Below are 10,888 nucleotides of genomic sequence, written 5' to 3' on the forward strand. Positions count from 1 at the left end.
AAATTGGTAAAGGTGTGTGGAAGTCTGTTAGAGGGAGGGAAGGAAGTTGATGCTTTATTTAAGCAATACTTCAAGCTATGAATTGTTTTTCCCCCCTTTGATTTTTGATATGTAATGAAATATAGAAAACTTAATAAAAATTATATTTTAAAAAAAAGATATTTAGGAGTTCAATCTTTAAAAAACCAGAGGCATTTTTGCTGGGTTTGGTATCAAATGACATCCCTAAGGATAAAAGGAATGTATTCCATTATGCAACTGCGGCAGCCAGAATTGTAGTGGCAACAAAAAATGGAAAACTGATAAAATACCAGAATTATTAGAATGGAGAACCAAATTTCTTGAATCCGCGGAGATGGCAAAATTAACAGCATCAATTAGAGGCTACTCTAATCAAAAAATTAATAAAGAGTGGGAATGCGTTAAGGAATACATGAAAAAAGTCGGTGCTGGAGTTTAAAAATTAATATGCAAAAGTTTAAAAGGCGCAAGGAGACAGGATAATAATATATCAAGGATGGAATAACAAATAATGTGAATAACGCAACAATAACAAAAAATAATAGGTAAAGAAGATCGCACACGGGTGGAGGGAAGTACTGGGTTGTGGGGGAGGGAGGTGAAGGGATTAATCGAATTGGTTAAAGATTGGTATAATATTTTAAGAGATTTAAATTTTTATATAAAAAGGGGGAAAAGAACAGCAGTTTTCGGCTGTCCTTTGGCAGCCGGCAGGGGTCAGCAGAGTGCAGAAGCGCTGCTCCTCCTGCTCCTCCCCCGGCCCGGACAGGGAGAGAGGTTGCAATGGCTGCAGCTGCTTTTGCGAGAGGGGTCGGGCTCTGCAGCGCGCAGCTCCCGCGGCCGCTGCTCCGCACCCAGCGCGCCTTGACAAGGGGCGGCGGCGCGCCCGGCCGGAGGCAGCATTGCCAGCAAGTTCCCGCGGAGCCGAGGCTGACTCGCACGTGGCAGCAGGATGGGATCAGGTGGGCCGGACAGAGGAAGAATGGGCTTGTTTATTTGCATTTCTGTTCCGCTTTCCCCTCCCAAAAGCTCCAGGAGGTTGGCATGCACGGCTCTCACCCCGTGCACCGTTCTCCATTTCATCCTCACAATCACATCGTGAGGTTGGTTAGGGATTTGAACCCTGCTCTCCCACGACCTAGTCCGACGCTCTAACCACTGCACCGCACGGCCTGTGACGCACGAACGGACCCAGAGAATTTGGGTTAGGGAGGTTTACCTGTTCGCCTCCCTACCAACTGCTCATCTCTTTGCCAGGGTCAAGTTTCTAGTCCCTTCCAAGTTCCTTGAGCTTTTATGTCAACTGGAAAGAGAGTGAGTGGAATTTTTTTGGACAGGGGAATTGCTTAGAGAGGAGGTGAAGAAACTGACCCTCCTCTAGTTTTCGTGGGGGGGGGGGCGCAAACTCCTGCCATCTGTGACCATTGGTCATGCTGGCCAAGGCTGGTGAGAGTTGGGTTCCAGCAACAGCTGGAACATGTTCCCCTGCCCCTCATGCTGCACGAATGACTTTTTTGAGGGTTCCGCTTCATCTCTTTTAAACATATGAGCATAGAGAATGGGCAAGATCCTGCAGTGAGCAAGGGCTAGTCTGGATGACCTTTGGGGACCTCTTCTGACTTCAAAATTCTGTTGTTCCTGCTGCTGGGCAAACGTGCTCTACCTGCAGACGATGTTGATATGTTCTGCCGCTGAGCATGCTAGTTTACAGAATATATATGCGTGAGCTGAACTGGGGCAAGGGGCAAAGGTGGCACTTTAACGGTGGACTTTGAAAACCCTATTGCCCAAAAAAAACTGGAGCTGAACCAAAAACGTAGGCCTGCTTCCTTTTGTGCTGCAGCCTAGGAGGCTCTCAAGTTCTGCAAGCAAGAAATAAATTACTAGAACACTTACAGTTTGCAGTGTTTGGGATCCAAGCTGTTTTGAGTGCCAAGGTGTTTGAGATCCAAGGTACCACTGTACTCATATAATTTTTAAAACACTCTTCCCCCCCCCCTACATTTGAAGACGAGATAGTAAGAATATGGGAACTGACATAACTAACTTTGTAGGAGTTTATATTGGTGTAATAAGACAATGTCCAACCCTGTGAATTATTGGAAATTAAACAACCGCAGTTGGTATACTTAATGTTCTTTTGCTTTGTGGCTGTTGGCAGCTCTGCTTGTTCGTTAGGTATTTTTTATCTGGTGGAGAGAGAAAAATAACTTTCTCCGCAACCATGTGAGCTAGTTAACGTATATTTATGGGATGCAAATTTGATGTCTCTGGATGCTAGGCTAGAGAGCTACATTTTTGGTCCATGGGTTGCAGAAGGTCACTGGTTTGCTTCCTACCATCTCCGGGTTGGACTGGAAATTTCCCTCTGTGAAATCCTGCAACGCAACTTCCAGTCTAGCTGCCAAATCACATTAAACCACAGTTAGAAGCAAACCATGGTTTAGTGTGAATGCATGTCCACCGTTTCATGATGTAATGTGAATCATATTTTTACCGGAGAGGTTGCAAGCACATTGATACAACCCAATCCTTTGTTACCCACAAATCTTAACACGGTGCAGACAGCTACGTATGAAAGAGTCTCTCATAAAAATTATATTTCACAGGAATATTGTTTTGAACAATCCTCTCAAGAGAAATGCACTTTCGCTCTCCATGATAAGCTCCCTCCGTGAGGATATTCTGCATGATATTGAAAGCACCGATCTGAGAGTCATTATAATTTCAGGTATTTTGCTCATCAAACCTACAGTATGAGGGTAGGTATGTAATTTCGGTTTTATATATTGTAATCCGCTCTGTGAGCCTTGGATGGAGGGTAGAAGAGAAATTTAATAGATAATAATAGTAATAGTGATAATAATAAATAATAATAATAATAATAATAATAATAATAATAATGTGGGGAAATTGATCTTACAAAACCATTCAAAGTATTTGTGCCACCTTGTCATCCTTGAACAGTCTTTTGTCTAAGAAGAGACTTGTCTTCACTCCATCTCTGACACCTCCATCTATTCACCCCCAGATTCCACCCTCTCCTACATCTCTTCACTATCAGATCATATTTACCGTATTTTTCGCCCCGCCCCATAGGACGCACTTTTTCCCCTCCAAAAATGAAGGGGGAAAGTGTGTGCGTCCAATGGGGCGAATGCAGGCTTTCGCTGAAGCCTGGAGAGCGAGAGGCATCGGTGCGCACCGACCCCTCTCGCTCTCCAGGCTTCAGGAAGCTATCCGCAAGCCTTGCAAGCCCAGCGGGAGTTCCTGCGGGCTCACAAGGCTTGCTGGCAGCAGCCTGCAGCCCCGGCGAGTGTCTGCAAGCCTTGCGCACCCGGCAGGAGCTCCCGCCAGGCGCGCGAGGCTTGGGGCGGCAGCCTGTTGCCCGAAGCACAGGGAGCCCTCCGGAGGGCTCCCCGTGCTTCGGGCGTGTGTCTGCAAGCCTTGCACGCCCAGCGGGAGGTCCCGCCGGGCGCATGAGGCTTGGGGCGGCAGCCTGCAGCCCGAAGGGCTCCCCGTGCTTCTGGCGAGTGTTTGCAAGCCTTGTGCGCCCGGCAGGAGCTCCCGCTGAGCGCGCGAGGCTTGGGGCGGCAGCCTGCTGTCTGAAGCACCCAGAGCCCTCCGGAGGGCTCCCCATGCTTCGGGCGAGTGTCTGCAAGCCTTGCGCGCCCGGCAGGAGCTCCCGCCTCGCGCGCAAGGCTTGGGGCGGCAGCCTGTTGCCCGAAGCACAGGGAGCCCTCCGGAGGGTGCTCCGTGCTTCGGGCAGGCGTGTGGAAGGCTTGGGGCGGCAGCCGCGGCTGGGGGGGGGGGATAATTTTTTTTTATTCATTCCCCACCCCAAAAAACGAGGTGCGTCCTATGGGCCGGTGCGCCCTATAGGACGAAAAATACGGTAATTTCTTTCCCCTCTTTGGACAATTTTTCTCTCCTTTCTGCTTTTAAAGCATCCTTACAATTTCTTTATTTGGCTACGTTTCCATCTTGCTTTGCCACCAGAAGTTATTGTGCTATTTGAAGGTGAGGGGCGTCAGTGCGTACCAGACTGCAGAATGGCAGCTGCTCGAAGGCGCGGTGCGTGGCGTAGCACAAAATGGCTGCCACATCTAAAAGAACAAAAGAGGCAGACCTCCACAAAATGAACAGGGCTTTCCCCCTCAGAATGGGAGGATAGGTGGGTGTCTGGTCCTGGCATCTAGTGAACTGTGGGCATGCTGAACAAACAGGAAATGGAGGACTGCAGGTTCCCCATCTCTGCAGTAATGTGTGTTTTGGCCTGTCGTTTTCTTGGCAAGGATTTGGTCATGTCGAGGATACAAGATGCACATAAAATTCTCTTGCTTCCTTTCACATGCCTTCCCCCACCCAGGAGAAGGTCCCGTTTTCTCCTCTGGGCACGACTTGAAGGAACTGGCGTTTGAGAAGGGTGAGAAGCACCACAGAGAAGTCTTTGAGACCTGCTCTGAGGTGAGATGGTTCACATTGATGCTGCCAATGTTAAAGAGCTCGCCTGCCTGGGTGCAATTCATTGGCTTCCATCATGCCACAAAATTTTAATTGGATAGTTTGCTCAAAAAACAACAACAACACACACGTTAAAGTGTTGCTTGATGTTTCTGAAGACCTCTTCAGGAGATAGAATCATCTGGCTGAGTGTTGGCAAGCGTAAGGAACTGAGTAGCCAGTTACCTTGATACCTAGAAGACCCAACTGCTAAGACCTGCCACTTGAATAGTATTGGAGGACTGTTAACTTGGAACAGGATGGTCTGAGCATAATTTTGAGATGGGTTAGGGGCCATAGATTTGAGAGGTTTTCTGTATTTGACTAGCAATGCATCGGTGTTGTATTATTAAATGCGTTCATTTGCCTTAATGAAAGTCATAAAGGATCTTGTCGTTAGAAGAATACGGGTGACACTTTTCCTCAATAATAATGATAAGAATAAGATTTATATACCACCCTTTATCCAAAGATCCCAGGGCAGTGTACAACATTTACAAAATAATTCACATAGCATAATAATAAGGGCAATAAAACAATCACATCATAATAGCGCCCCCCTCCATTTAAAAAGCCACGGATTGTCTAATAATGGCTGAAGGCCTGCCGAAAGACATGCAATGATGGTTCCTGGTGAGCCTCTCCATTGAGAGCCACCACAGAAAAGGCCCTTGCTTGTGTTGCCACTCTCCAAACTTCTCTGGGAGTGGGGGCACAGAGGAGGGCCTGAGATGCAGGGTTTGGGTCGGTTCATATGGGGAGAGGCGGTCCTTAAGGTGTTGTGGTCCTGAGCCCTGTAAGGCTTTATAGGTCAGCACCAACACTTAAAAAAACTGCTTGCTTTACAGGTCATGACGTTGCTCCCCAAGCTACCTGTTCCTGTAATCGCCAAAGTCAACGGCTTGGCCACGGCCGCCGGCTGCCAGTTGGTGGCCAGCTGCGATATTGCTGTGGCCAGCGAGAAATCCAGGTTCGCCACACCGGGAGTGAAGGTCGGCCTGTTCTGCTCAACGCCTGGAGTAGCCCTGGGGAGATCTCTCCCTAGAAAGGTGGGGCTCTTCAAAAGAAGGATTTTGTTGCCGTACTTTGTTCACTTGCTCTACTTGCTGTGAGCAGATAGTCCCCAAACGCAGTGGTCATGTTGGTGCCTGAACTACAAGGGCTTCAGAACTGTGGATGTGCCATTATCAGGGCCGGCCAAAGCGTTAGGCAGAGTGAGGCCGTTGCCTCAGGCAGCTGATATAAGATGTCTTGAAAAAGGCAGCAGTTTTCATTTATTTATCCTATGCATTTTGACTCCCACGGAGAGGCACGCTTGTGGGACATTCTGCCTCGTGCACTAAAATAACTTGGTCAGCCTTCGGTTGAGCAAGGTGGGAGGGAGACATTTGCTGTTCTGCCTTGGGCAGCAAAGTTTTCGGCTCGCCCCACTGATTATTAAACGGTAAGAATTTGCATGTGGTCTGGCAATATGTGTACAGCGACTTGGTCTCCATGGGCCAGTCATCCATGTGGGGCTCATTCCTCTTTTTTCATCCCATGGGATTTCCCAACATGTATATACTATGGCTCCCAACCAAATACTATGATCTTCCTAGTACAGGAGTGGGGATTCTCTGACCTGAGCTCCAAATGGAGCCCTCCAAACTTCTCTGCCTGGCCCTCATCACTCTCCCTCCCTCCCCCCAGGCCACTCTCTTCACATAATAATAATAATAATAATAATTTATTATTTGTACCCCGCCCATCTGGCTGGGTTTCCCCAGCCACTCTGGGCGGCTTCCAACAAGGATGAAAAATACACTAAAATGTCACATATTAAAAACTTCCCTGAACAGGGCTGCCTTCAGATGTCTTCTGAATGTCAGGTAGTTGTTTATCACTTTGACATCTGATGGGAGGGCATTCCACAGGGTGGGTGTCACTACCGAGAAGGCCCTCTGCCTGGTTCCCTGTAACTTGACCTCTCGCAGTGAGGGAACCGCCATAAGGCCCTCGGAGCTGGACCTCAGTGTCCGGGCAGGACGATGGGGGAGGAGACGCTCCTTCAGCTATACTGGACCGAGGCCATTTAGGGCTTTAAAGGTCAGCACCAACACTTTGAATTGTGCTCGGAAACGTACTGGGAGCCAATGTAGGTCTTTCAAGACCAGTGTTATATGGTCTCGGCGGCAGCTCCCAGTGACCAGTCTAGCTGCCGCATTCTGGATTAGTTGTAGTTTCCGGGTCACCTTCAAAGGTAGCCCCATGTAGAGCGCATTGCAGTAGTCCAAGCGGGAGATAACCAGAGCATGTACCACTCTGGCGAGACAGTCTGCAGGCAGATAGGGTCTCAGCCTACGTACCAGATGGAGCTGGTAAACTTGGTAAACCTCCCTATGCCTTGCTTCACACCTTCCCTCAATTTCTTTTGACGGATTAGAAGAGAGCTTCCCACACTTGGGTCTCCGGTTGTTTTTGGACAGTTGAAACATCTTTTTTCGTCTTCTCCAGTTGAGCCAAAATGGACTTATGTGCATGCATTACGGAAAGTAACATACAAAGGTGCATTACATTAGGGGAAATTGATTTGCAAAAAAATGTATATATTAGGCAAAACTGCAAACAAACATGCCTATTTGGAGAAATTTGCATTCAAATGCTGGTGAATTTTCATGAGGACTTCAAAAGAAAATTGTGAGCTGATGTGGAGAACTGTACTTAAAACTGGGACAAAGAGAAACTGAGAGAAACCAAAGTAGATGGATTTCTCCATCCCTATACACCACTGTGTCCTCCAACAGAAGGACACAGCCAGGTGGTTCAGGGAAAAAAACCCTACTACTCCCATCATCCCTAGCTAACAGGATCAGTGGTCAGAGACGATGGGAATTGTAGTCCAAAAAAAAACAGCTGGCGACCCAAGCTTTTGGAAACTGCGTCCTTGAAATCTGATCAGGATTCTTGCTCGCCTGGATGAAGACTAGAGAGCAGAATCTGGCCCACTGTACATTTTGCATTCACCGCTCTGGCCGCCTGGCCCTTAATTTCTTTGTTTGCGACAATTCTTTCCAGGTTGCGATGCAGATGCTGTTGACGGGAGAGCCCATGACCGCCCAGGAGGCTCTTCTGCACGGGCTCATCAGCAAAGTGGTCCCAGAAGACAAGCTGGAAGACGAGACCCTGAGAATCGCCCGCAGGATATGCGAGAGCAGCCGGCCTGTCGTTTCTCTGGGCAAATCCACCTTTTACAAACAGATGGAGCAGGACGTCGGCACTGCCTACAGAACGGCCTCCCGGGTCATGGTGGAGAACCTGGCCTTGCAGGATGGGCAGGAGGGCATCAAGGCCTTCGTCTCCAAACGCAAGCCGGCCTGGTCGCATTCCTGAACCGAAACTTCCCATGGGATGGCCAGCCTCTTTTAAGAGCCAAATCGATCGAGATCGTCATAGCTGGTGCCTTCTCTCTCTGAAAATCCTAGGGACTATCAACCTGTTAAAAGTGATCCCTTGATTATGCAACAGGTCCGCCTTTGAAAATGACTGTCTGTCTGATACACATTGATCTGTTAATCTGTAGAGGTGCAATACCAAACAGGAAAGGGATGCTCTTTGCAATATCAAAACAAAGTGAATTTTAATTCAGGCTTCCTTCGATGCTATGTAGATATAGGGATATAAAGTACTGCCTTGACGCTGAGCCAGACCATTCAGCCAATACTCTCACAGGCAGCCTCTTTCTTCTTCTGACTCTCCTCCTTGAGTCTTGTTGTTGTTTTAACTGGAGATGCAAGGGATCGAACCCAAGGCCTTCTGTGCAAAGCATGCCACTAGCCTTAGCCGCTTTCTGAACAGCATGCCCAGTCCCACTCAGCACTGTGGAACCTTTTAAAGAAGTGTTGTCTATTAGCTAGTTATATCTGATTCAGATGATGGGGGACCTGTGGCCTTCCAAGATGTGGTTGGACTACAACTCCCATCAGCCCCTGTTGCCATGGCCGATGGGAGTTGTAGTCTGTCTACAGCTCAAGGGCCACAGGTGCCCCTTCCCCTGTTTTATGTGTTGGCATCTTTGCTACTAAGCCAGCTCTGAGTCTGCAGTCCCTCCTGTCTTCCACCATGGAGTAGAGAGACGAGACTTACCTCCAGTTGACGTGGATCAGAAGACCCCCTACACACATGTCCCAAAGTTATATCCCGAGTTATACTGCCACATTTGTGCGGGTTTTGGTAGCCAGTCTTGGATGAATAGTAGGTTATCAATAGGCAATTATTGGAAGGGGGAAAGGTGTGTGTGGGCTGGGCTTTCCCAACCTAGTGCCCTCCAGAGGTTGCTGGACTACAGCTCCCATCGTTCCTAGCCTCCAGGGCCTGCAGACAGGGGTGATAGGAGTTGCCCTCTGAGGGCAGCAGGCGGGTGTAGGCAGGGTCTTGAGAGCCAGACTAGAGGGGAGGGTGGTTGGAGAAGATCAGACGAAAAGTATTCCTGTGGGAACAGGACCAGGATCAAAAAGGCAATGACAAATGGCTACCAGGTTTGCATTTTCAACAAGGAGCTTCTCAGCAAAAAAAAAAGAGAATAGCTCCAGAAATACTTTGCAAATGGTTCTTTTCTTTTGGAAGGAGTTTTGAGGAGCCCCTGACTCCCCATTCCCCTCACCTTGATCTTTATTAGATCTTGGATGAATCGCATAGGAGTTTTGCTGACAGCAAAGGGTTTGCCCAGCTGTGATCTTCTTGGCTGCTGCATTGCATCTGGATAGAGAGCAGATGTGATTTATTTCTCCAGCTAACCCTATAAACCTATGATTTCAAAAACCGGGATGTTTGCACCATCTTCCCAGAAAGGCACAGGTGAGATGTATTTCTGATAAGATCTTATCACAAGGCACCGCACAGGAAACCCCACCAATTGCACCTGCAGCTGCCTGACTGTAAGCTGGAAGGGGTGCTCTGAATCACCTTTGCAAACTGGGTTGCTTTGCGTTTTGAAAGGAGGAAGTGAGCTACTCCTTGCATGGTCGCCAGAGGGCGGTATCCATTCATGTTGTAATGCACAGTGCCTTTTTCAGTCCTGTATGGTTTTTTTAGCTTCCCTGGTCTGAGTCTAGGAAACAATAAAAAACCAAGTATTTTAGCGTCATCTCTGCATGCACCAAGTTCTTCGATCGTTAGCTGTTTCTGATTTCTAAAAGGTGTGAGTTGTTCTAAACAGCTCTGAATGTTGCAATAGGACCAGCTGTGATCAGTGACGCTCAGGCCAATCTAGAGCATGAATGGCGTCTGGGGAGAAGAGGAGCCGTAGGAAACGTCCTTGAAATGATTCAGGCTGTTGGTCCATCTAGCTCAGTATTGTCTATTCTGCACTGACTGGCAGGTTTCATGCAAGGGGTAATAATAATAATAATAATAATAATAATAATAATAATAATAATAATAATAATAATTTATTATTCATACCCCGCCCATCTGGATGAGTTTCTTCAGCCACTCTGGGCGGTTTCCAATCAAGTGTTAAAAACAATACAGCATTAAATATTAAAAACTTCCCTAAACAGGGCAGCCTTCAGATGTCTTTTAAAGATAAGATAGCTGCTTAGTTCCTTCACATCTGAAGGGAGGGCATTCCACTGGGCGGACGCCACTACCGAGAAGGCCCTCTGTCTGATTCCCTGTAAACTCACTTCTTGCAATGAGGGAACAGCCAGAAGGCCCTCAGCACTGGATCTCACTGTCTGGGCTGAACAATGGGGGTGGAGACCCTCCTTCAGGTATACAGGACCAAGGCGTTCCACAGGGAGGGCGCCACTACCGAGAAGGCCCTCTGCCTGGTTCCCTGTAGTTTTGCTTCTCACAGCGAGGGTAACGTCAGAAGGCCCTCAGCACTGGACCTCAACGTCCGGGCAGAACGATGGGGGTCGAGACGCTCCTTCAGCTATACTGGGCCAAGGCCATTTAGGGCTTTAAAGGTCAGCACCAACACTTTGAATTGTGCTCGGAAACGTACTGGGAGCCAATGCAGATCTCTCCGGACTGGTGTTATGTGGTCCCGGCGGCCACTCCCAGTCACCAGTCTAGCTGCCGCATTCTGGATTAATTGCAGTTTCCGGGTCACTTTCAAAGGTAGCCCCACGTAGAGCGCATTGCAGTAGTCCAAGCGGGAAATAACCAGAGCATGCACCACTCTGGCAAGACAGTCCGCAGGCAGGTAGGGTCTCAGCCTGCGTACCAGGTGGAGCTGGTAGACAGCTGCCCTGGACACAGAATTAACCTGCACCTCCATGGACAGCTGTGAGTCCAGAATGACTCCCAGGCTGTGCACCTGGTCCTTCAGGGGCGCAGTTACCCCATTCAGGACCAGGGAGTCAGCTGGGATAGCTCAGTT

The 10,888-nt window shown here is 48.4% G+C and overlaps 1 protein-coding gene across 1 annotated transcript; it reads left to right on the top strand.

The window, feature by feature from the left end:
• Positions 1-789: 789 nt before the first annotated feature.
• Positions 790-9,646, top strand: ECHDC3 (enoyl-CoA hydratase domain containing 3). Its single transcript, XM_079993034.1, has 5 exons — positions 790-983; positions 2,631-2,752; positions 4,391-4,488; positions 5,373-5,573; positions 7,579-9,646. The coding sequence occupies exons 1-5, from the start codon at positions 805-807 to the stop codon at positions 7,891-7,893; spliced, it is 915 nt and encodes a 304-aa protein (XP_079849160.1). The 5' UTR covers positions 790-804; the 3' UTR covers positions 7,894-9,646.
• The last annotated feature ends 1,242 nt before the right edge of the window (positions 9,647-10,888 follow it).

The sequence above is a fragment of the Podarcis cretensis genome, assembly GCF_951804945.1.
Source record: "Podarcis cretensis genome assembly, chromosome: 10".
Taxonomy (NCBI): Eukaryota; Metazoa; Chordata; class Lepidosauria; order Squamata; family Lacertidae; genus Podarcis; species Podarcis cretensis.

Excerpts from the sequence above, each read along its gene's own strand:
- ECHDC3 (XM_079993034.1), top strand. The coding sequence starts at position 805 with ATGGCTGCAGCTGCTTTTGCGAGAGGGGTCGGGCTCTGCAGCGCGCAG. Across the intron at positions 2,753-4,390 it reads GAGAGTCATTATAATTTCAG|GAGAAGGTCCCGTTTTCTCC; the intron begins GTATTTTGCTCA and ends TCCCCCACCCAG. Across the intron at positions 4,489-5,372 it reads TCTTTGAGACCTGCTCTGAG|GTCATGACGTTGCTCCCCAA; the intron begins GTGAGATGGTTC and ends CTTGCTTTACAG.